We start from the raw sequence: 24,395 nt of genomic DNA on the forward strand, positions 1-24,395 counted from the left end.
CCCGTCCGTCAGCCAGACTGAGACTTATCAGCTGCAGCAAAGGAACGGAGGGCTTCCCTCCTTTGTGGACCCCTGGGTTCTTCGGTCTCGATGTTTTCCCCAAACCTTAGGGTGGCAATCATGCAGAAAGACTTCCAGAACAGAAAAATGGTATGGATCAGGGCAATGACCCATCTTCTCCAGCACCCTGTTTTCACAGGGACCAACCAGACGCCCAAATGAGAAACCCACAAGCAGGATTCGAACACAAGAGCAACTCGCCTCTTCCGTGGTTCCCAGCAACGGGTATTTGGGAGCCTTGCTGCCTCCAGCTGTGGAAGTGAAACATGGTTATTCTGACTAGTAGCCATCAATAGGCTTCTCCTCCATGTATTTGTCCAATCCTCTTTTAACTCCTCAATGGCAGCGGCTTCAAAGCATCATTGAAGGCTGTTTGAAAGTCTCGTTGCAGAAAAAGGTCCCCACCCTGCTCTTTCAGAGCCCGAAAACCAGAGGCTGAAAGTGCAGTGCAGTAGGACTGTTTGCAAAAGGGCTTTCAAACAGCCTCATGCTCAGCTGTTCCCAGGAGGGGAAGAGGGGTGTACAGTGAAGCAGAGCAGGATTTAACCCCTGGCTATCAGCTGATGAGCACTGCACACATCTGGGTGGCAATGGGTGGAATAGCTGAGAGAGAGAGAAAGAACAGGAGCAAGTCCAGTGTTCTGAAAGCCCATCTCCAGACAAGTCCTGAGGGCAAGGATCTGTAAAGAGTTTTATTGTTGTTCTGGTGATGGGGACTTAAGTGGTGTTGGGGAAGGTGTCTGATAAAGAGACCTCATGTTGAACTTGTGTCACCCTTGTATACCCCTCCCCATTTGTGACATGCTAGTGATGTAGTGATGATGTCTCAGTGATGCTGCTCATAGAATCATAGAATCATAGAGTTGGAAGAGACCACAAGGGCCATCGAGTCCAACCCCCTGCCAAGCAGGAAACACCATCAGAGCACTCCTGACATATGGTTGTCAAGCCTCTGCTTAAAGACCTCCAAAGAAGGAGACTCCACCACACTCCTTGGCAGCAAATTCCACTGTCCAATAGCTCTTACTGTCAGGAAGTTCTTCCTAATGTTTAGGTGGAATCTTCTTTCTTGTAGTTTGGAACCATTGCTCCGTGTCCGCTTCTCTGGAGCAGCAGAAAACAACCTTTCTCCCTCATCTATGTGACATCCTTTTGTATATTTGAACATGGCTATCATATCACCCCTTAACCTCCTCTTCTCCAGGCTAAACATGCCCAGCTCCCTTAGCCGTTCCTCATAAGGCATCGTTTCCAGGCCTTTGACCATTTTGGTTGCCCTCCTCTGGACACGTTCCAGTTTGTCAGTGTCCTTCTTGAACTGTGGTGCCCAGAACTGGACACAGTACTCCAGGTGAGGTCTGACCAGAGCAGAATACAGTGGCACTATTACTTCCCTTGATCTAGATGCAATACTCCTATTGATGCAGCCCAGAATTGCTTTGGCTTTTTTAGCTGCCGCGTCACACTGTTGGCTCATGTCAAGTTTGTGGTCAAGCAAGACTCCTAGATCCTTTTCACATGTACTGCTCTCAAGCCAGGTGTCACCCATCTTGTATTTGTGCCTCTCATTTTTTTTTGCCCAAGTGCAATACTTTACATTTCTCCCTGTTAAAATTCATCTTGTTTGTTTTGGCCCAGTTCTCTAATCTGTCAAGGTCGTTTTGAAGTGTGATCCTGTTCAAAGTGTATTCTTGGGGGAAAGAGGGAAGTTTCAAAAGAGCAGGTCACCGCATTCTCAGGGTTCTTACTCCTGTGGGGACCTGTTGTGCAACAATAAGGAACATGGTCTACTGACTGCTGCTTTGCTGGAGCCTCCTTCTTTTACTGACCGCATGGACCCAATGGGGGACTTGCACCCCGACGAGCTGGGCTGTTGAGTAGTCTCTCACCCAGGAATTTTTTCCCTTAGCAGAAGGAAGGTGAGATATAAAAGGAAGTAACAAAAAAGTAGCTAAAACTAGCCAGAAAGGGAGACAGTAGAGTGAAATCGGGGATGAAGTAGAATGGGGCTGCCACCAAGAATGCCCCGCCATGTGTCACCAGCCTAGAACTGGCACAATGCCAACACCCATGGAACATCCTAGCAGGTTTGAGCGCCTTGGGTAGCAATGCAGGTGGTAGATCTAGATGTCTGACGCTACGATTCTTTGATTCTGTGCTTCACGTTAGCTCTGCCACCTCGGAAACGCGGCTTCTCTTGTACACACCACAAAGCTCTCCCCGCCTTCTAGGTCGATGCAACGTGGAATGCAAGATTGCCAACTCAGAAACAAGATTCACACGAGGCTCCACACACTCACACTCACACCTGGCACCATTGTGGGAGGAAACCTGCTCTGCCAGCCCACAATTGCCCCACGGACCTCCCTTTCCTTGGAGTGGAAATCCTGGATGCAGGGCAGTCACTATATGCCAGGAGGGTCCTTACCTGTGAGAAGTGAAGTTGTCGTACGAGCCCACAGTGTAGTGTCGGAAGAGCCTCTTGGTCCTGTCTTCTCGGGTTTCTGGAAGGAAAGAGCAAATGTTTCTCAGAGACGTTGAAAGTCGGGAAGCACCTTTCAACCCCTTCCCTACCCTCACCTCCCATGGGATGTGCTCATCCCAAGCTCTACATGGACTATAACTGGCCTTTCAACCAGCATGATAACTGCTGCTACCACAATGGTGCCAGGGTAGCTATGGAGCAAGAAGCAAAATTGGGGGGGGGGATAGGGGCCATTGGCAAACTGAATATTAGGTTTGCACCAACAATTTCTACTTTTAATCTCAAAACTCTTTGGCGTTGCACCTGTTGGTTTTACATGTGGGCTTAATGTATTGCATTTTGCTTTTTATTCCCGCCCCCCTGCACAATGCCATGGTAATTCGGAAGGATGGGTTTATAAACCCTGCAAAGAAATAAGTAAATGGTTAGTATCGGTGGGCCGCCTGGACAGTGGCGTAGCGTGGGGGGTGCAGGGGGTGCCGGCCGCACCTGGCGCAACATCTGGGGGGTTAGGGTTAGGGATAGGGTTAGGGGGCGCAAATCCAGGGTTAGGGGGCGCAAATTACTTGCCTTGCCCCGGGTGCTGACAACCCACGCTACGCCACTGCGCCTGGAAGGTTGATTCCCTGAGGAAAGCCACCAGGCTAAGCCGGAGGGATCTGTCTGCGTGGCTGACCTAAGTGGGCGTGGTGTGTGCTCTCCAAGGAAGGAAGCGAGTCTGGTCTGGACCAGGAATGCTGGGAGAATGCTCAGGACCCCTAAGAAGTGGAGACCCTCAAGCCATGAGCTGGAGCTTGAGAAAGGCTGCAACCGAGTCTCTGGATGTTGATGTCTTTGATGTGTAGCCTGCAGACATGGAACAGGAGAGTTGACCTGGAGCAGGACCTCAGCAACAGCCCCCTGACTCCTCGGCACTCTCCAAAAGCTTTACTTTTTCATCTCTTGACCATGCTGAAGCTAAGATGGATCAAGGACCAGTGAGAAAAGCTTCTTAAGTTTCCTCCCTAGCAGGCCAGCTGTCCGGTGTCTCAAGCAAGGGGGTGGCTTGGATCATAATGGAAAGGCAGGAAGGAGCAGATGTTTGGGAGAAGTGAGGAGAGAGGATGCATGGGTGGCTTCAGCAATCTTGGTTTGGGAGTTGTTTCTCATCGTTCACCTAGCTGATGTGAGGTGGCCTCTTCTGCTCCTGGAAGAAGGATGCTGTTGACCAATGCAGAGTCCAGGCAGGCAGGATGAGACCCTTTCTGAAGCCACAACATGGAAGCCTGCTTGCTTCCCATTTAATTCTCCCAGAACTTGTCCATGAAATCCAGGCCGCTTGCTCCGTGGGAAGGAGCCATTTTCATAGGACAGCAGTTCAGCTTGTGAGAAATGGTTGATGAAGCACAGCATGGCTCCAGCCCTCGCCTTCTGTGCCACAGAGAAACAGGGGGGCATTGTGGAGCATCAGACTCAAAAGTCCTTTGGGGTGGTGTTTTTGAGGGCAAGAGCTTTCCTGGCAATGTCTAAACACAACTTTGGCAAAAGTGACCGGCCCCAGACTGCAAGCAGAGAGGTGCCATTCCCCCTTGCCACCAGCAGGTGGGGCACTTCCCCTACTCTGGAGGAAGCACCTGGGCTACTGCTTCTGAAGTGTTTAACCTGCTTACCCTCAGGTCTCTCATCTCCGCATCTCCAATAATAAGCGGCCCTTTGAGCAAACAGATGTTCCAAATGGAGGCCAGCGCCAGCCAGGCCTTCTAGGGCAGGTGAGGTTAGAAGGCAGTTGGTTCTGAGAAGGTATCTGCAGCTGTGGCCAAGTGGAAGGGCAGGAATGTGCCAGGTTGCTGCTCAAAGCTGCCCAGGCTGCTGTGCCACACTTGGTGGGCACAAAAGACATTGGGGCAGAAGGAGAGGGGCATCGCCGCCTCCAGCTTCAAGGAGCGACAGCTTCCTTTCGCACTATGCCAAGAGAGGATGAAACCTACCTCAATCGCATCTCATATGTGGGGCTTGGTTCCATGAGTTCTGTGTAGACTCAAAACACGCATATACTCAAAAACTTTCCCCTTGCGACCATCCTTACTCTTTCGAAGCCCAGTAAGCAAGGCAGAAAGCTTAAAAGCTCTTTCTGCACTGAGCAAAACTTGCATACCTTTAATTTCTGCAATTTCAGGCTGGACTTCAACCACGCAAGGTTGAAATCGCACAAGTTAAATGTACGTAATACATGGCCGAATTGTACCTGCTCTCCCCGTTCCCATCCATGCTAGCAAAAAGCGTAGCAGGATGCCCATATTCCATAGCTCTGCATGCAGAAATATTTTGTGGCCAGGAGGGGGTTTGCAAACTATTTCTGCTCGTGGGGTATGTAGTTGTGGCTTACCTACTGAACTACTGTATACCTGAAGGAGGGTCTCCACCCCCATCATTCAGCCCGGACACTGAGGTCCAGCATCAAGGGCCTTCGGACGGTTCCCTCACTGAGAGCCAGTGTGGTGTAGTGGTTAAGAGCGGTAGTCTCGTAATCTGGGGAACCGGGTTCGCGTCTCCGCTCCTCCACATGCAGCTGCTGGGTGACCTTGGGCCAGTCACACTTCTTTGAAGTCTCTCAGCCCCACTCACCTCACAGAGTGTTTGTTGTGGGGGAGGAAGGGAAAGGAGATTGTGAGCCGCTTTGAGACTCCTTAAAGGGAGTGAAAGGCGGGATATCAAATCCAAACTCTTCTTCTTCTTCTTCTGCAAGAAGTAAGGTTACAGGGAACTAGGCAGAGGGCCTTCTCGGTGGTGGCACCTGCCCTGTGGAACACCCTCCCAGCAGATATCAAGCCAATAAACAACTATTTTACTTTTAAAAGACAACTGAAGGTGGCCCTGTTTAGGGATGTTTTTAATGTCTGACACTGTACTGTTTTTAATATTCGGTTGGAAGCCACCCAGAGTGGCTGGGGAAATCCAGCCAGATGGGCGGGGTATAAATAACAAATTATTATTATTATAACCCTTGTGGTATCAAAGAGGAAACGGCAATTGCTGGACCCCTCGGGAAAATGCAGGACATTATCAGGGTCCTATAGCCTAGCCAAATCACCCAGATACTTGGCTTTTCCATGCATGCATCATTCTAGCTGAGGGGCCAGGCCACTTTCTATGTCACTGGGAGGTTTTTATAGCCGCCCCCCATGCAAGGATCCCGTCGTATTTCCCTCAACGCCGCTGCGGTCTTTGTCGCTCTCGGTGGTGCATTCATACATGGTGTGCAGCAGGCAATCCGGCCTCCCTCAAAGTGCCCAGGTTCCATGCAGGAGCAAACGCCCCATCTGAAGTATGCCGAGTGCCCAAGTGCTTTGGGGAGAGGGTGGGGTGTGCTGTGCAGGTGGAGATCAGGTGGACCAGATCCCAGGGGAAACGGTGAAATTAGTGGAAGCAGCAAGGCTGATTTCCGAAGTTGCAAACGTGCAGTCCGGAGACACTACTGAGTGCAGAAGACTGTGGGGACGGGTGTAGGACGTGGTGCCCTGTGTTTTGTGAGAGGAGCACTCCAGGGACGTCTGTGCGGCCACTGACCCTGGCCATGCAGCTCCGCTCCCTTGTGCCTCAAAAGCCTGGACCGTTTACCTGGTCCCGAGAAGGACCTCCTGGTGGGGAGCGGTGGGTCGGGCAGGGCCAAGCCTTCCACACGGATCCTCTTCGTTCCATGCTTGGCGAATCTCTTGCTTGACGTTGCTGCTGCGACCCTGGAGGAAGCTGACCCTGAGAGCCAAGGAATTGACGACAGAGAGTGCCGGTTGGCTGGACAGCTTTGCTTTCTGCATCCAGCACGGGGCAGATTGGCTATTTTGGCACAATCATGTTTTCTTTCGTTTTCCTGGCACGTGACCTTTTCCAAGCCAAAGGCTGCGGAGTGGGGGAGGGCAAGCCTGGACCAAGAAGGACCATGGTGCGTGTTCCAGCACAACTTAGCAGCAGCAGTGATGCTGAAGGCAGAAACCAGGGCCATCTTTACCCGGGGGTGCAAGGGGTGTGGGGCACCCGGGTGCTGAATTCTGGGGGGTGCCTGCCGCCCACTGCTGAAGCTGCCTAGCCTGTTAACTATCTACCTGTTATGAAATAATAAATAATTTTGATCAAGCTAGAAAAACAAAATACATATATACCTAGGTATTACCGAAATGTATACCTACTCTTTCGCTAAAGGACTTTCGACTCTGTGCGCTCATTTACCAAAGACGCGCCACACCAGCAGCGGCGCTTGTCATTCAAAACGGCGGCACTTCAGACTCAATGATGGCACTTGTCATTCACAACGGCGCTGTGCACACGATATAAACTCTTACATCTAAATATTATGTTACGTATTGTATTGAGCTGCTATGCGGCAGCGGGGCTAGTCAGCAGCACCTTTGACACGACTGATATTTCTCCTATGTAGGTGCCTAAACGATACTTATAAGTTTAAGTGTGTTGGTGTTGTATACTTAAGTACAAGTGTATTGTAAATGAATGAATATACATTTTTTAAAAAAACCAGAAGCATTTTTTACTTGGTATTATAAGTGAGGACATTAATAGACAGGATGTTAAATTGTTTTTATATGCAACAACAGCGGCAAGAGTATTGTTGGCCCAGAAATGGAAGCAAGAAGAAATTCCGACTAAAGAAGAATGGCCGATGAAATTAATGGACTATACAGAACTGGATAAAATGACAGGAAGGATTTGAAAGCGGCGGGACCAGAGATTTACAGAAGATTGGAAGAAATATACGAACTATTTGAAGAGCAACTGTAATCAACAAATGACACTAGTAGGACTACAAGAAGTTTTGTAAGGAGGAATATATGAAATATTGCAAAGAAGAGAGAAGTTAGTTATGATATTTAAATGTAATAGTGAAAGTAAGAAATGTAAATTAAGTGAAAAAGATTGGGAAATTTTCAGATGTTATTGATGGAAGTAAAAAAAAGTGTATAAGATATAAAAGTATGTTTAATAATTGTTGAAAATGATATATTAAAAAAACATATATGTATGTATATGTGTGTATATATACAGTGGTGCCTCGCAAGACGAAAAGAATCCGTTCCGCGAGTCTCTTCATCTTGCGGTTTTTTCGTCTTGCGAAGCAAGCCCATTAGCGGCTTGGCGGATTAGTGCTATTAGTGGCTTAGGGGCTTAGCGGATCAGCTGATAAGTGGCTTAGCGGATCAGCTGTTAAGTGGCTTAGCGGATCAGCTGTTAAGCGGCTTAGCGGATCAGCTGTTATGTGGCTTAGGGGATCAGCTGATAAGTGGCTTAGCAGATCAGCTGATAAGCGGCTTAGCGGATCAGCTGTTAAGCGGCTTAGCGGATCAGCTCTTAAGTGGCTTAGCGGATCAGCTGTTAAGCGGCTTAGCGGATCAGCGGATCAGCTGATAAGCGGCTTAGCGGATCAGCTGTTAAGCGGCTTAGCGGATCAGCTGTTAAGCGGCTTAGCGGATCAGCTGATAAGCGGCTTAGCGGCTTAGAAAAAGGGGTGAAGGAAAAAAACCCCGCAGGAACTCGCAAGACATTTTCGTCTTGCAAAGCAAGCCCATAGGAAATTCGTTTTGCGAAATACCTCCAAAACGGAAAACCCTTTCGTCTAGCGGGTTTTCCGTCTTGCGAGGCATTCGTCTTGCGGGACACCACTGTACATACTAAATAGATATATATAGATATATATATGTATGTATATCTAAATGAATGAGCAAATAAAAAAGTTTGTTTCTTTTTCCTCCCTTCTTTCGTAAACAAGAGATAAGGCGTAAGCATGGTGCCTGACATAAGCATAATAAAAGTTAATTTGGGGGCTAAACTAAATTTGGGGGCGCTGGGCGGATCTTTCCACCCCGGCGGTGCATATGCTAAATACAGCAACAACCTTTCTCTGAGGCTTCATTTACTCTGCAGGAGTAAATGGTCGCTGGGGGGGGGGGGGACGGGACGACCCAATCAGCTGACTTCCTGGCCTCATCTCCATTTTCTGGAGCTGCACAAACAATGAAACATAGATATCAGGGGTATGCAAACACACATGTATGCCCAAGGTGTTTTATGTTTTATGTGTGACGTCGTTTAAAAATGTGTGATTCGCAATTGTCAGGGTTTCCTACAAACTGTGAAATAAATGCAAACCACAATTTGTAGTAAGAGCCCTAAGTCTTGTTTTTAAAAAGCCCTTTGTTGACCACATAGAATTATACTACAGTGGTGCCCCGCAAGACGGATGCCTTGCAAGACGGAAAACTCGCTAGACGAAAGAGTTTTCCGTTTTGGAGGTGCTTCGCAAAACGAATTTCCTATGGGCTTGCTTCGCAAGACGAAAATGTCTTGCGAGTTCCGGTGGGTTTTTCCTCCCTTTCCCCCCCTTTTTCTAAGCCGCTAAGCCGCTTATCTGCTTATCCGATAAGCCGATAAGCCGCTAAAAGCCGCTAAAAGCCACTAAAAGCCGCTAATAGCGCTAATCCGCTAAGCCGTCAACGGGCTTGCTTCGCAAGACGAAAAAACCGCTAGACGAAGAGACTCGCGGAACAGATTCTTTTCGTCTTGCGAGGCACCACTGTACAACAAAGGGCCTGGAAACCAAGCGTTATGAGGAATGATTGAGAGAGCTAGGTATGGTTAGCCTGGAAAAGAGGAGACTTGAGAGGACTTGTGATCTTCAAGTATCTCAAGGGCTGTCCCATGGAAGATAGAGCAAGCTCGTTTTCTCCTGCTCTGGAGGGGAGGACTCGAACCCATGGCTTCAAGTCACAAGAAAGGGGATTCTGACTAAACCTTGAGGGTAAGAGCTGTTTGAGTTTGAGACAGACTCCCTCAGAAGGTGGTGGACTCTCCTTCCTTGGTGGCCATCTGCCAAGCATTCATGAACTGCGACCCCTGCATCGCAAGGGGCGGGACTAGATGACCCTCGGAGAGCCCTTCTAACTCCGTGGATGTTTGATTCTATGTACAAATTGTATCCTAATCTGGAAGGGAGGCCATTAATTGCTGGGGAAAGCTCGTGGGGAAAATAGAAGAAGTTGTTGGGAATGTAAAAACAAAGAAGGTACTTTTTATCATATGTGGTGGTAAAATCATTCTGGGAAATGATATATAATGAATTGAAAAAAATGTTTAAGATAACTTTGGACAAAAAAAGAGGCTTTTGTTTGTTCGTTAGGAATTATAAGTGAGGAACTACCAAAAGAAAAGAAAAGACTGTTTCTGTATGCAACAGCAGCAGCCAGGATGCTCTTAGCCCAGAGGCAGAAAGAAGAAATAGTACCGACCAGAGAAGAGTGGCAGACCAAGCTGATGGAATATGCCAAAATGGCAAGACTGACAGGAAAATATCAGAAACCAGGAAGACCAAGTATTTGTGAATGATTGGAATAACTTTTTAACAGATCTGAGATCTATGCCTGATTCACTGTAAACAGTTGAATCAGGCATAGGCAAACTCCGGCCCTCCAGATGTTTGGGACTACAATTCCCATCATCCCTAGCTAACAGGAACAGTGGTCAGGGATGATAGGAATTGTAGGCCCAAACATCTGGAGGGCCAGAGTTTGCCTATGCGTGGTTGAAATCACTGGCAGGAATACAACGGCACTTGTAAAGTAACATGAACTTTGGATATGATGTATAGACTAAAGGAAAAGATGCAAGAATAAAATTTAGAAATGGAAGTCAGGGAGGGAGGGAGGGAGGTCTGAAGGTTTGAGAGAACCTTTTTCTGTTTCTTTTTTTGTACGTGTAATCTTTATGTAAAACTAATAAAAATTATTTCAAAAAGGAAAACAGAAGAGGCAGGTGTTACCATCTCACTCTCGTCTCTCTCTCCCCCCCCCCCATCCTCCTCCTTGTGCCTGCTGAGTCCCACATGGGGCAACACTGGGACTGAGAAGGATGTGGAGATCCCCCCCCCCGCCCCCCAGGACTGGGTGCAAGGTTGAAGGTGGGCAGGAGAGGGCTGGCTGGGAGCAAACAGAGAAAAGTGGGGATTTTCCCTGAAGGAACAGCCTGCCCTGGAGCCACACTTAGATCGCAGGACTGGGAGAGACAACTTGTTGCCCCTTCAGGAGACAGGGCTACACAAATGGATGGGGTCCCTCCATTTACACACACACGCACACACGCACACACGCACACACACACACACACACACACACCCCAAGACATTTGGCAGCCCTGAGAGCCAACTGGGGAAAGCCTGGAAGAGGAACCATCTACTGGGGGTGCTTTGACCTCTTCTGCAAAGCAAAGATGGGGTCGGCACGGGAGCTCATCTGCTTCCTGCCTGCAATGAAGCCCCTGAAAAGCTGAGCTTGGCCTGCTGGGCTCTGTGGTTTCCCAGAACCCCCTTGGTCCCTTGTGGCACAGAGGGTGAATATCCCATTAACCTTCCAGGCTCAGGCCATCGGATGTCAAGGGTCCTGGCCGCATTTGCTGCCAGATTATTATTCTGCCCTCCACCGGTCAAACGCTGGCCTTTGGCCTCCCACTCCCCCCTGCCCCTTTGGCTTTCTCTGTCGCGGCTTGTGGGGCGGGGGCAAAGGTTGCTGGAAACAGCTGCTCTGTCGTGGCATCTTGCAGCGAGCCAGCTGACACACTCCGGGTGTCGCCGCCGCAAGGGATCTTTCCGCAAAGAGAAGCCGGCAGAGGGAGCTCGAGGGTCGCTGTGGGGCGAGTCTCTTGCTTCTGAGGCTCCTGACAAGGCGCTGGACCTGCAGAACGTTCTGCAAGGCTCCTGGCAAAGCCAAGCCAACTCGAGAGGCTGCAAAGTTTGGCCTGCCTGCAATTTGCACAATTCTGATTTCTTTGCAGGCAGGACAGGAAGCACTGTGCAAATAGCAGCCTTGGTCAGCAAGGCTTTATTCTGAGCCTGGTCAGTTGAGCCTTTTGCAAGACTCGGACCTCTTCCTCAGTGGCATAGCGTAGGTTGTCAGCACCTGGGGCAAGGCAAGTAATTTGCGCCCCTAACCCCTAACCTGCCGCCGCTGCCAGCTTCTTCTTGCTGCTGCCTGGGCTGCTGCCATGGGGCTCTGCTCCAGCCTGCGCCCGAGGCTCTTCGACGACTCCGGAGGCGGCGAGCGCCCCCCCCAGATGTTGCGCCCGGTGAAGCCGCCCCCCCCTGCACCCCCACGCTACGCCACTGCTCTTCCTTTTTGCAAAGAGGTGTCAAGGGCACTAATGCGCACGGCAGATGGGCAACTCTTTCTTGTCAAAGGTAACACAGTCGCTTCTACAGCTGCCTATGTGCCCACCAGCGACTAGGCAGCAATTCCTAGGTTGGGGCTCTAGGGAGCCGTGGCAGCAACAGGGGACACCCCTCCCCCCCCCCCCCCCCCGGTTTATGTAGCTCTCCTCCTCCTCCTCCCCTCCCCCCTTGCACAGGCTTTGAGCTGTTCAACCAGCCCAGAGGGCTTGGAATTGCTGATCGCTGGTGACTTCTAGCCTCCTTTCCGCAAGGGCTAAATCCTTTGCCTAAAACTGTGCACCTCGCAAAGTCTGTGACAAGGTCACAACTGCTTCTTTCTGCCGGTTTTCCCTGCACAAAATGCAGACCAGCATCCAAACTCTCCCTTGGAGCATCGCAAAAAGTCAACTTTATGATCATGGTGCTTGAGAATGAAGAGGCACCCGGAATACACATGCCGTCAAGGGTCGGAGAGGGTAGAACAGCATGCCTTCTCCAACACTTCTCACTCTTAGGAGCAGGATCTGTGCAGGCTCTCCACCTTCACCCTAACTTACACCCTCCTCCCACCCACCCAGTGCCAGGGAGCGGCAGGACACTGGGGGAACTGGGCTGGAGTATGACTGGGGAGAGGGGCGCAGTGATTTGGGGGGGACCTGTACTGGCCAGAAGGCGAGAGGCAGAGGCAGAGGAAACTTCAGAGTTGGAGGGTGGAGCGAAGGATGGGTTGCAAGAAGAGGAGGAAGAGGCAGGGGAGGAAAGTGAAGGGTCAGGTACTGCCCCACCATCTCCCAGAACCAGGAGGTGTGTGAAAGGCAGGGAGCAGAGTACGTTTCCACCCAGGCACAGTCTCTGGCTGCATGCACGCCCTTCAGGGAAGTTAGGTGAACTGATGGAGGGGGGAGTGGTCCCCAGTTGCTGTAACTGCTCCATAGTCCAAGGAATAGCTGCCTAGATGCTAGTCCGGCATGGGGGGGGGGCAGTATTTGAAGTGTCTGCTTTAGATAACAGAGATAACTTTCTGCCGTGTTCATTCCTTTGGCCGTGAAGTGCCCCTGACAGTGTGTGTGTGTGTGTGTGTAGTTATTATTATAACTCTCAATTATATTATGTTGATTCAGTTATGTTGATTCTTCAACACCAACTTCATTGGACCGGTCATGTTGTGTGGATGCCTGATGATCATCTTCCAAAGCAACTACTCTATTCCAAACTTTAAAAAGGAAAGCGTAATGCTGGTGGTCAACAAAAGAGGTTTATAGACTGTCTCAAGGCAAATCTAAAAAAATGTAGTATAAACACCAGCAATTGGGAAACACTGGCCTGCAAGTGCTCCAGTTGGAGAACAGCCTTTACCAAAGGTGTTGTGGGCTTTGAAGACACTCGAACTCAGGACACAAGGGAGAAATGTGCCAATAGGAAGGCACGCTTGGCAAATCCACACCGTGATCAGCTCCCACCCAGAAAACAATGTCCCCACTGTGGAAGGACATGTGGATCCAGAATTGGCCTCCACAGTCACTTACTCACTTGTTAAAACCGTGTTTATGGAAGGCAATCTTACTCGGCTACGAGGGATCACCAAAGATTAGAAATTCTTCATACTTTCAGCCCTTAGTGACCACTCTTTGCTAGCCTCTCCAATGGGGACATTATTCAGTGCTAACAGCTAAAGGTAAAGGTAAAGGTACCCCTGCCCGTACGGGCCAGTCTTGACAGACTCTGGGGTTGTGCGCCCATCTCACTTAAGAGGCCAGGGGCCAGCGCTGTCCGGAGACACTTCCGGGTCACGTGGCCAGCGTGACATCGCTGCTCTGGCGAGCCAGAGCCGCACACGGAAACGCCGTTTACCTTCCCGCTGGTAAGCGGTCCCTATTTATCTACTTGCACCCGGAGGTGCTTTCGAACTGCTAGGTTGGCAGGCGCTGGGACCGAGCAGCGGGAGCGCACCCCGCCGCAGGGATTCGAACCGCCGACCTTTCGATCGGCAAGCCCTAGGCGCTGAGGCTTTAACCCACAGCGCCACCTGCGTCCTAGTGCCACACAATGTCCCTCAAGGAACTGTGAAGCGGGTGAGGTGGCAGAGGGCCTGATCCTGCCAGGGGTTGGCAGGAAGGAGAGCAGGGGCTGGTACTGAGTTTTGCCTCCCCTTTCTTTGCCCTCCCTCACCGCCTCTCCCTCCACCGCTCTGCCTCCTGCCCCTCTTCCCTGCCTCTCGCCTCCGGGCACTTGGTCCTCCTTTGAAAAAACACACACGCTCCTATCGATCTCATTCCAGATAAGAGAATAGAAGCGGCGTGACTTCGTGACGGAAGCTGGATTTATGGGCTGTCCTCAGCCAGAAGGCTCATTCTCTTCCCGACTTCTAAATTTAGCCGCTGCTGAGCTGGTACTTAATGGAGCCGTCAAGGAGGCACCGGGGATTGGGGTTGATGGATGGAGAGAGGAGGAGGAGGAAGAAGAAGAGGAGGAGAGGACGGGCAGGCAGGTGGGGAAGAGAGAGACAGGCAGCCAGGCTCTATATAGGGAGGTAGCAGGAGGGCGCTCACAGTCTGGCAGGCCAGACAGCAAACACGACCAGGCCAACTGTTTGTGCATGTGTGAATGTGCACGCAACATGGATCTGAAGCAAGGCAGTTGAAAGCAGAGATTTCGAATCACCAAGAAAAAAAGAGACGCAGACTTAAATGACAGGTTTATCTCAAGCTTCCTGTTTTGCAACTCACGGCCCTTCCTGAGCATCTTAACGGGTTGTTGTTATTATTGATACATAAGGGCTTGCAAGCGAATGGCACTCTCGTGCTACCCAGATACGCCACCCCAAACCTCTGCCCGCACGGCTCCTATGTGCCTTTCGCAAAACACAATGCCATCTCTCTAGAAATAAGAGCCGGGCGGCGTGAAATGAACAGACTCGCCTTCGGCTCTCGGCTCTCAAACAAGGACACTAAGCAAGACCACTTCATTGAAGACAAGGACCGGAATCCAGGACAGCGTTACGGGTGCTGGATTTAGGTCAGGCATAGGCAAACTCGGCCCTCCAGATGTTTTGGGACTACAAATTCCCATCATCCCTGACCACTGCTCCTGTTAGCTAGGGATGATGGGAGTTGTAGTCCCAAAACAGCTGAGTTTGCCTATGCCTGATTTAGGTCCTACTCATGGGCAGAACCAAATTATCTGCGATGCAACTGGTCAATTAGTTAAGTATTTTTTAATTTATTTACTTGATTCGGGGGGGGGGCAACTGCACCCCCTGCACCCCTCTGGCTACACTCATGGTCCCACTGCCCAGAACCAACAAGAGGGCTGGCTGGCATTTTTATTATTAGTAGTAGCAGTAGTAGTATTTATTGATTGCTTTTCAATTTATTTATTTACATAAAAAAATCTAATTACTGCTGGATTGTAAAACAACAACAACCTCAAGGTTGTTTGCAAAAATGATGACCCCCCCCCAAAAAAATAATATTTACAACCCTACTTTAAAAAAACAAACAAAAGTTAACATTTTTAAACAAATTAAAATTAACTCATGCTCAGGTGAAATCACTAGTTAGCATGTCAGGGCCTTGTTCGCTATTGGAATTAATGTGGCAATTGCTCCGCCAACTGAGGATGGCCATGTGCCACTGGGATTTCCCACGGGTATTTGGTGCCACCCTATGAGAAGTGGATGCTGGACTAGGTGGGCCACTGGCCTCATCCGGCAGACAATTCCTTTGACTTTTTATGATGTTGTTGTACTGTTGAAAGGCGTCTGGGCTCCTTTGGGAGGGAGGGAGGTTGTGGTTAAACCAGGGGTCAGTAAACTTACCGCACCTCGAGCCGGTGACTCCAGCACTGATTGCGCGGGGGAGCATGTCCCCCTACGTGTGCACACACGCTGTTTCTGGCGCACTTCTGGGTCGGAGGAGCACTGGAAATAGCTTGTGTGCATGTGCACGGGCCTCCTCCGACCCGGATGTGCACTGGAAATAACGCATGCGCACGTGCAAATAACACTTGCACATGCACACAAGCTATTTCTGGTGCTCCTCCAACCCGGAAGTGGGTAGCTGTGCAGCGCAGCGCCGGTAAGAGTGGGCAGCGGGTGGCGGGGGTCACCGTGGGCCGGATAAACAAGTCCCTTGGGCCTTATCCGGCCCGCGGGCCTTAGTTTGGAGACCCCTGTGTTAAACTGTAAATGTTACAGTAATAAGGAATGGCCCCCTTGGTCCCTGATCTAGAAATGCCCATGCAACATTTGACTCAGGACGGATCCTTGCTCTCAGTCGCCTGTGGATTTGGAGGAAACAGGCATTGCAATGACCTTCCACGCACAACGCACCGGGGAAAACACTTTTGCACATTAAAAGTGCTTAACGCAAACAATTAGAGAGAAGAATCCTTAAACCTCTCCTTAAAACCAATTTCTTCCCCAAAACAATCCCCGCTAAGCAAGCTCCTTAAAGCCTTTTGATTTAATGCAAATCTGCAGGAGGAGAACATGAAGGATTTCATGGTGCAGCGACAGGCGTGGAGAGTCTGGGGCGCAGTCAAAGGAAGGCTGGGCCGGAAAACCCAGCTCTGCCCCTTGGGCATGCTTATCGCGTAGCCCTCGCATGCTCCTCTGCCGGCACGACAGCAGGGAGCACAATTGATGCAGCTTCTGGGATGCAGGGTGACAAAACACTACCGCTTTAATCCCCGCTCTTTCCCAACTTCAGGCTTGGCAACCCGGTACTTATGCAGCCAGAACCAGCCCCACCCACCCCATGGGGGGGGGCGTCAGCATGCTCAGGGAAACCCAGAGGTTTGCAGGACTACATGTTCCCTCCCTCCCCCTGCAAAAAACCCCAGGAGGGGGTAAAAAAAAAAACACCCCAAAAAGAAGAGAAAGGATGAAAATGAAAACTGTGCTATGCTTGCACTCAACATTTACTCAACCAAGTTTCAAATTCAGTGACAACCCTGTGAGGTAGGTTAGGATGGAGGTAGTACCTTGCATTAAATCACAGCTGAGAGGTGACTTGAACCCGAGTCTCCCCAGGAAGCTCACTGGGGTGACCTTCACCCAAGCAGAGCTGGCTGGGACTTAATGACCGCGATGCTCTCTTGCGCTCCAATCTTAGCAGTGATCGTGCAAAATGTTTCCAAAAGTTGGGAAGCTTGAAGGAGGCTAAAGGTGGGCGGAAACTCTGCTCAAAGTCCAGGAGGCCAATCAAGAAAACACCGGTTGGGTTTAATCTGGCAAATATTGGGGTTCTCAAATTTAAAATAGGTTTGGTAATAGGAGGGGGATGATTGCTCCTATGTCACAAGATGATCCTCTGGGTCACTCTCGAGCCTACAATTCTGTTACTTAAAGTGGATGGAGAATAGGTAAAGGATGTGGGATAAACCACAGAGCCTAGGACTTGTTGATCAGAAGGTCGGCAGTTCAAATCCCCACGGCGGGGTGAGCTCCCGTTGCTCGGTCGTTGCTCCTGCCAACCTAGCAGTTCGAAAGCATGTCCAAGTGCAAGTAGATAAATAGGTACCGCTCTGGCGGGAAGGTAAATGGCATTTCTGTGCACTGCTCTGGTTCGCCAGAAGCGGCTTAGTCATGCTGACCACATGACCCGGAAGCTCTACGCTGGCTCCCTCGGCCAGTAAAGCGAGATGAGCACCACAACCCCAGAGTCAGCCACGACTGGACCTAATGGTCAGGGGTCCCCTTTACCTTTTTAAAAAGGTAAATGACCCCTGGACAGTTAAGTCCAGTCAAAGACATGGGGTTGCGGCACTCATCTCGCTTTCAGGCCGAGGGAGCCGGTGTTTGTCCACAGATAGCTTTCCGGGTCATGTGGCCAGCAGGACTAAACCGCTTCTGGTGCAACAGGACACCGTGACAGAAACCAGAGCGCACAGAAACGTCTTTTACCTTCCCACTGGAGTGGTACCTATTTATCTACTTGCGCTGGTGTGCTTTCGAACTGCTAGGTTGGCAGGAGCTGGGACAGAGCAACAGGAGCTCAGCCCATCACAGGGATTTGAACTGCCGAACTTCCGATCGGCAAGCCCAAGAGGTTCAGTGGTTTAGACCACAGCGCCACACACACACGGGAAGAATACATATTGGTGGAACCAGAAGAAAATATCGCCCAGGTTCGAGAAGGGGAGGGGGGCAGCTCTCCCCACAGAGCAAAAGGCAGCTTGGAAGAGGGGTAGTTGCCCCTATCATGGGCCGGGTGCCTGACCCACTTTGCTTCTAGTCAGACAAGGTTCTATGCTCTGTTTAACGCAGAAACGGTTTCCCCTGCTTTGCCCAACCCAATGCCTCCAGCTGTTTTGCACTACTGTATGAACCAGGGCCAGAGGAATGGGCCAGAACTGGTCTGTGACCTTTGCAATATTCCAAGGACCTTCATTCTGGCCGCAAAGAGAACATAAAACAGCAGAGAGTGTCTAAAACGCTATTGGAAGCAACTGATACTTCTCAGCGCTTGTAGGACAGATATAAATGAGTCCCCCCACCCTTTGTTCCATTCCTTGTGGGCGACAAATATGTTTGCGCCCCCCCCCCCCGGTCAGTGACACCCCCACGTCCGTGGGCCCTGGTTAAAAATGGCCCTTAACTCGCATCGATTGTGAGCAAACCTGATTGTAACATTTGAATACGAAAATGTTAATGATAATCAAGAGCTGCTTAAGAGTAATTAGCTAGATGACTGAAATCCACAATTGCACATGAAGCCTTCGGCAATTAAATGTTCCTGATTTGGAGAGAAAGGGAGAGGCAGCAATTTACTAGAAAATGCAAAATATCTGGCAAAAAAAGGGGGGAGGATAAAAGGGGGAGCAAGTCAGCCATGTCCTCCAGCCGTCTCTTTCTCTTTCTTTCTTTCTTTCTTTCTTTCTTTCTTTCTTTCTTTCTCCTTCCCTCCTTTTTTCTAAGGGACCTGACTCATCCCTGGATTTTTCCTCTGATTTTTGAAGCAACTCGCCAGTCATATCACCAATTGCTCCCCCCCCCCGAAATATCTGCCTCATCCACTGCACCTGACACGGTGCCCAGACAGGATCCTGCAACTCCCAACGATGCCCAAGACCCCTTTCTTGGGGGGCTCACCCATCCCGCTGCCCACTTTGCTGTCTCTCCAAAGCCACTGTTGCTCAGCTCAAGCTCCTCTCCCTGGCACAGGAATCCCATCTTAAACCAGCCCCTCCATATACTTATCATCACGACAAAGCTTTCATTCTTCCCCCTTTAACTGCCCCACCAACCTCACTCTGGAGACTGTGGAACTCACCACCACAGGAGGCAGTGAAGACCACCAATGTGAATGGCTTTCAAAGAGGATTTGACAACTTCATTTGACAACTATCAATGGCTCCCAACTAACCACAGTGGCTGTGATCTGAATGCCAATTGCTGGAAATTGCAGGCAGGGAGGGTGTCACACTCGTGCTTGAATTCTGCCTGAGGGTTTCCCATAATAGGCATCTGGTTGGGCCCCATAAGATCAGGATGGTGGACTAGATGCCGGCGGCTCCCAAGTAGCTTTTAAGACACTCTCTACTGTTTCATGCTCTATTTGCAGGCAGAAGGAAGGTCCGTGGGATATTGTAAAGGCCACACAGACCAATTCTAGCCTGTGGGAGAACTGTGGGGCAATGCCCTTGGCTTGATGCAGAAGCAGTAATAGAAGAGGAAGAAGCAGAGGAGGAGGAGGAGGAGGAGGAAAAAGAAGAAGACCTTAGTTGAAGAAGAAGAAGGCGAAGAAGACGAAGAAGAAGAAGAAGAAAAAGAAAAAGAAGAGGAGGAGCTTACTGGAAGAAGAAGAGGATGAAGAAGAAGAAGAGGAAGAGGAAAGGGAAGAAGAAGAAGAAGAAGAAGAAGAAGAAGAAGAAGAAGAAGAAGAAGAAGAGCAGCTTAGTGGAAGAAGAGGAAGAAGAAGAGGAAGAAGAGGAAGAGGAGGAAGAAGAAGAAGAGGATGAGGAGGAGGAGGAGCTTAGCGGAAGAGGAAGAAGAGGAGGAAAAGGAAGAGGAAGAGGAAGAGGAAGGGGAAGAGAGGAAGAGGAAGAAGAAGAGGAAGAAGAGGAGAAAGAGGAAGAGGAAGAGGAGGAGGAGGAGGAAGAAGAAGATGATGAAGAAGAGGAGGAGCTTAGTGGACTAGCATCCTTGCTCTCTCAACTCGAAAAAATGAAGGTAGGCTTCTTGCCATCATCTCTCCCTGAGCAGCCCCCAACTCCCATTATTTCCAGGGCCAAAATGGAGCAATCACAACAACAAGCCTTTGCTCCTCATTTGCAGTAGCTGTACATGGTGTGTGTGTGTGTGTGTGTGCATGTGCAAAAGGCCCCTAAAGACAGACACCTGCCTTGCCCGTTCTGTCCCTCAGGTACCACAGGCAAGCCCTTCCTCTCCAGACAAGGCTGTGTTAGGTACAAGAACAAACGAATAATAGAATCTTAAGAATTCAAAGGGGCCCAAGGGGCATCTAGTTCAACCCCCTGAAATGCAGGAATCTCAGCTAAAGCATCTCTGACAGGTGGCCATCTAACCTCTGCTTAGAAACCTCCAAGGAAGAAGAGTCCACCAGCTCCCGAGGGAGACTCTTGAACAGCTCTTATTGTCAGAAACTTCTTCCTGGGGTTTAGTTGGAATCTCCTTGTTTTAGACTTGAAGCCATGGGTTCAAGTCCTACCCTCCGGAGCAGCAGAAAACAAGATTATTCTGGATCAGGTCCATGGCCCGTCTAGTTCAGCATCGTTTCCTCACAGTGGCCAACAAATAATAATAATAATAATTTATTATTTGTATCCCGCCCACCTGGCTGGGTTTCCCCAGCCACTATGGGCAGCTTCTAACGAAGATTAAAAATACATTAAAATGTCACACATTAAAAACTTCCCTGAACAGGGCTGCCTTCAGGTGTCTTCTAAATGTCAGGTAGTTGTTTATCTTTTTGACATCTGGTGGAAGGGCGTTCCACAGGGCGGGTGCCACCACCGAGAAGGCCCTCTGCGTGGTTCCCTGTAACTTGGCTTCTCACAGTGAGGGAACCGCCAGAAGGCCCTCGGTACTGGACCTCAGTGTCCAGGCTGAGCAATGGGGGTGGAGGCGCTCCTTCAGGTATACTGGACCAAGGCCGTTTAGGGCTTTAAAGGTCAGCACCAACACTTTGAATTGTGCTCGGAAACGTCCTGGGAGCCAATGTAGGTCTTTCAGTACCAGTGTTATATGGTCTCGGCGGCCGCTCCCAGTCCCCAGTCTAGCTGCAGCATTCTGGATTAGTTGTAATTTCCAGGTCACCTTCAAAGGCAGCCCCACAAAGAGTGCATTGCAGTAGTCCAAGTGAGAGATAAGCATAGCATGCACCACTCTGGCCTGGCAGTCTGTGGGCAGGGAGGGTTTCATCCTGTGTACCAGATGGAGCTGGTAGACAGCTGCCCTGGACACAGAATTGACCTGTGCCTCCATGGACAGCTTTGAGTCCAAAATGACTCCCAGGCTGCACACCTGGTCCTTCAGGGGCACAGTTACCCCATTCAGGACCAGGGAGTATGGCTGCCCCTGAGCATACAAAGCCTTATCTTCCATGAATGTGTCTGAACCTCTTCTAAAGCCATCTCTGGGTTGGGAGCCAGGCCCGCCTCCGGAATGAGTGACTTCCTCAGTTTAACTATGTGCTGTGCTACGAATCCCTAATGGTAGGGCTGGAGAAAAAAACCCAAAATGCTGGTGGCAATCTGTGCAGACAACAGTGGACTGCATATGCAAGAGATCCGCCCCAGTCTCTGGCTGATTCCCCAGCTCCCGTGCTCGTCTCTGATCTGTATCGTTCTCTTTCCTCTGGAGAGAAGCGGCCTTGAGAAGCCAGGGGTCACCACGTGCAATTTCCAAGAGGCCAGAGGGCTGCTGAGGCCGTGCACCCCCTGGAAATGAATCACAGGCAGTGGCACCGCATACGTGATCAGCTGTGTCGAGTCCACAGGGTTTGGCCTTCTGTAAGAGAGCTACCAACAAGCCGCTGTCACCCTGACCGTCACCATTTTGCATGGGAGAAGAGGCGGCCGAGGCGGCAATTAGACAGTGCCCTCAACCCGCAACCAAGAAAACGCAGGGCGAGTCACGCCAAGTCTCCCAGGCAAAGAGGCGCTTTAGAGAAACCTCGGGCGGCCTGTGTCTGCCAATCATGCAGGCGGAGCAAATGTTGGGGTGATCGCAGGGCCCTGGCAGGCAGGAAGAGAGAATAATGGAATTGCAATGCTAGAAGGCACTGTCAAAAGTCATCTAAGACCAATCTTTCCCAAACTTGGGTCTCCTGATGTTTTTGGACTACACCCCTGACCATCCTGCTGGCTAAAGATGATAGGAGTTGCAGTTTCAGGACCCTCGTACCTACGGAACTGCCTCTCCCGATATGCCCCACAGAGGACCTTAAGGTCCACAAATAGCAACACCCTAGAGGTCCCAGGCCCTAGGGAAGTTAGATTGGCTTCAACCAGAGCCAGGGCCTTCTCAACATTGGCTCCGGCCTGGTGGAACACTCTGTCTTCTGTAACCAGGGCCCTGCGGGATCTGATTTCTTCCCGCAGAGCCTGTAAGACCGAGTTGTTCCCTGCCTTTTCTGGCCCACGTAGGACCAGTCTGGATAGTTGGCCTTGGTGAAGATTTGACGTTTTCTCCCCCCAAACAATTTTTTGATCTGGGCTTCCACTGAAATGAGGCTGCATTTTAAGTACAGTCATACCTTGGGTTAAATATGCTTTGGGTTGAGCATTTTCGGGTTGCGCTCCACGGTGACCCAGAAGTAACAGAACGAGTTACTTCCGGGTTTTGCTGCTCGCGCATGCACAGACGCTCAAAATGGCATCACGTGCATGTGCGGAAGCGTCAAATTGCAATGCACAGTCACAGGTTGCGTTCGCTTCAGGATGCGAACGGGGCTCCGGAACGGATCCTGTTCACATCCAGAGGTACCACTGTAGTATTTCAATCTTGTTTTTAAGTTGTATTTTAATCAATTGTTTTTATACCTGATGTTAGCCGCCCTGAGCCCGGTCTTGGCCGAGGAGGGCAAGGTATAAATAAATATAAACAAACAAACAAACAAACAAACAAAACAAAACAAAATAAAACAGTTTAGGAAGCACTGATCTCTAGACCAACCCTCTGCGATGCAGGAATTGCAACTAAAGAACTCCTGGCAGATGGTTATCCAAGGAAATAGACTCCACCACCTTCTGGGATTCTTCGTTCCACTGCCAAATGACTCTCACTTTCATTTTGGATGGCTACCTGCTGGGGGGGGGGCGGGGTTGGACTGGGGTGCCTTCCCCACCCTACAATTCTATGGTTTTATGATCCCACAGCCACACAGCCTTCCCTGATACTGAAGCCCACTCCCAGGGGGTTTAGGCTAGGACTGGGGGTCCTTCCGGACCCCAGCTCCCTGGTTGCACCCTCACCCCTCTGGGCTGCAGGAAGCGTGGGGCGGCTGCTCCAGTGGCTGGCAGGCTGCTCCCCTCCCGGCGTAATTGATAATAATGACAGAGGCTGTGGGAGAGATGGAAAATCGAGTCGGTTTTGCCTCCTCATCTATCAACTGGGTGCCTCTAGATCCTCTCCACCCCCCCCCCCACCCGGTGCCAACGCCATTCAGCTCAAGCGCCCTTCAGGCAAGGGCACCGATTCTCTGGAGCTGGCGGAAATGACTGGCAGAATCCGAGACCTGGGAGAAGAGTCAGTAGAAGAAGGTTGGAAGAAATTTAAAGACTATTTACAGAAATATTGTAAAATTAAGGAATGTTAGAAGGATGATGGAATGAAGTTATGTGGTTTTAGCAGTAATGTTATAAAGGAGTATTTAAAGATGGATTGTTAACAGGTGAGAATGTAAAGTTATAATATATTAAGATAAACTATTAAGATAAAAGCAAAAATGGAAAGGATTTGCTGAAATAACTAATTCAACTAGAATACAAAAAAGGGAGGTGCGAGGAGGTCAGGGAAACAAGTAAATGAAAGTCAAGTCATGGAAAGGTTGATTTGTTTTTAATTGTTTTTTACCTTTTTGTGTTTTGTATTTTTCCCTTCTTTTTCTTTTCTTTTTTAATATTGTAACTTTTTTGAAATCTTAATAAATATTATTTAATAAAAAAAAAGGGGCACCGATTCTCGATGGCTCCCGCGGGGAGCAAAGGGGGAGGAGATTGCAGGGGAGCTGGACCTTCCTCACTGCACCCTACAAAGTCCCTGCTGCTGCCTCACGGCCCCCATGTGAATCCAGTGAATGTGGACCTCTGAGGTTGGGAAGGTGGCTGCAATAAGACCTGCAGCAGCAGCAGCAGTTGGTACTTCCAGAGCGCTGGGGAAGAGACTGACCATCATTGCCCCCCCCAAAAAAAACCCCCCCACATTTGCCTTTTGTTGCTGCCAGACTCCTCTGGATTAAGGAAGTGGGACTCAACCACACACAATCTAGCCCGGCGAGAGGAGCACAGGAAGACCAGAAAAGCCATTGCCAGTTAGCTCTCATTTTGCTTTCATAGAATCACAGAGTCAGGTGGGGGGACCTGAGGGTCATCTAGTCCAACCCCTGCAGTGCCGGAATTTCCCCCATCCAGTGTGAGGCCATAAACCTTATACGAATGTGCGAGCAGTTTTGTTGCTGCACCACTAAATTATCATTTATTTTT

General features: G+C 50.0%; 1 protein-coding gene across 11 annotated transcripts in view; it reads right to left on the reverse strand.

Moving 5' to 3' along the window:
- The window catches only part of SHANK3 (SH3 and multiple ankyrin repeat domains 3), a 494,453-nt gene that overhangs the window by 105,345 nt on the left and 364,713 nt on the right, over positions 1 to 24,395 (reverse strand). For all 11 annotated transcript variants that reach the window (XR_013842778.1, XR_013842779.1, XM_079992132.1 and 8 more), the window contains one exon: positions 2,489 to 2,564. Coding sequence is in view for 9 of the 11 variants with exons in the window: in XM_079992132.1 (XP_079848258.1) it covers positions 2,489 to 2,564 (76 nt within the window). In the remaining 2 variants the exon portion in view is untranslated. The remainder of the gene's footprint in view (positions 1 to 2,488; positions 2,565 to 24,395) is intronic.

Source organism: Podarcis cretensis (assembly GCF_951804945.1).
Source record: "Podarcis cretensis genome assembly, chromosome: 10".
NCBI lineage: Eukaryota > Metazoa > Chordata > Lepidosauria > Squamata > Lacertidae > Podarcis > Podarcis cretensis.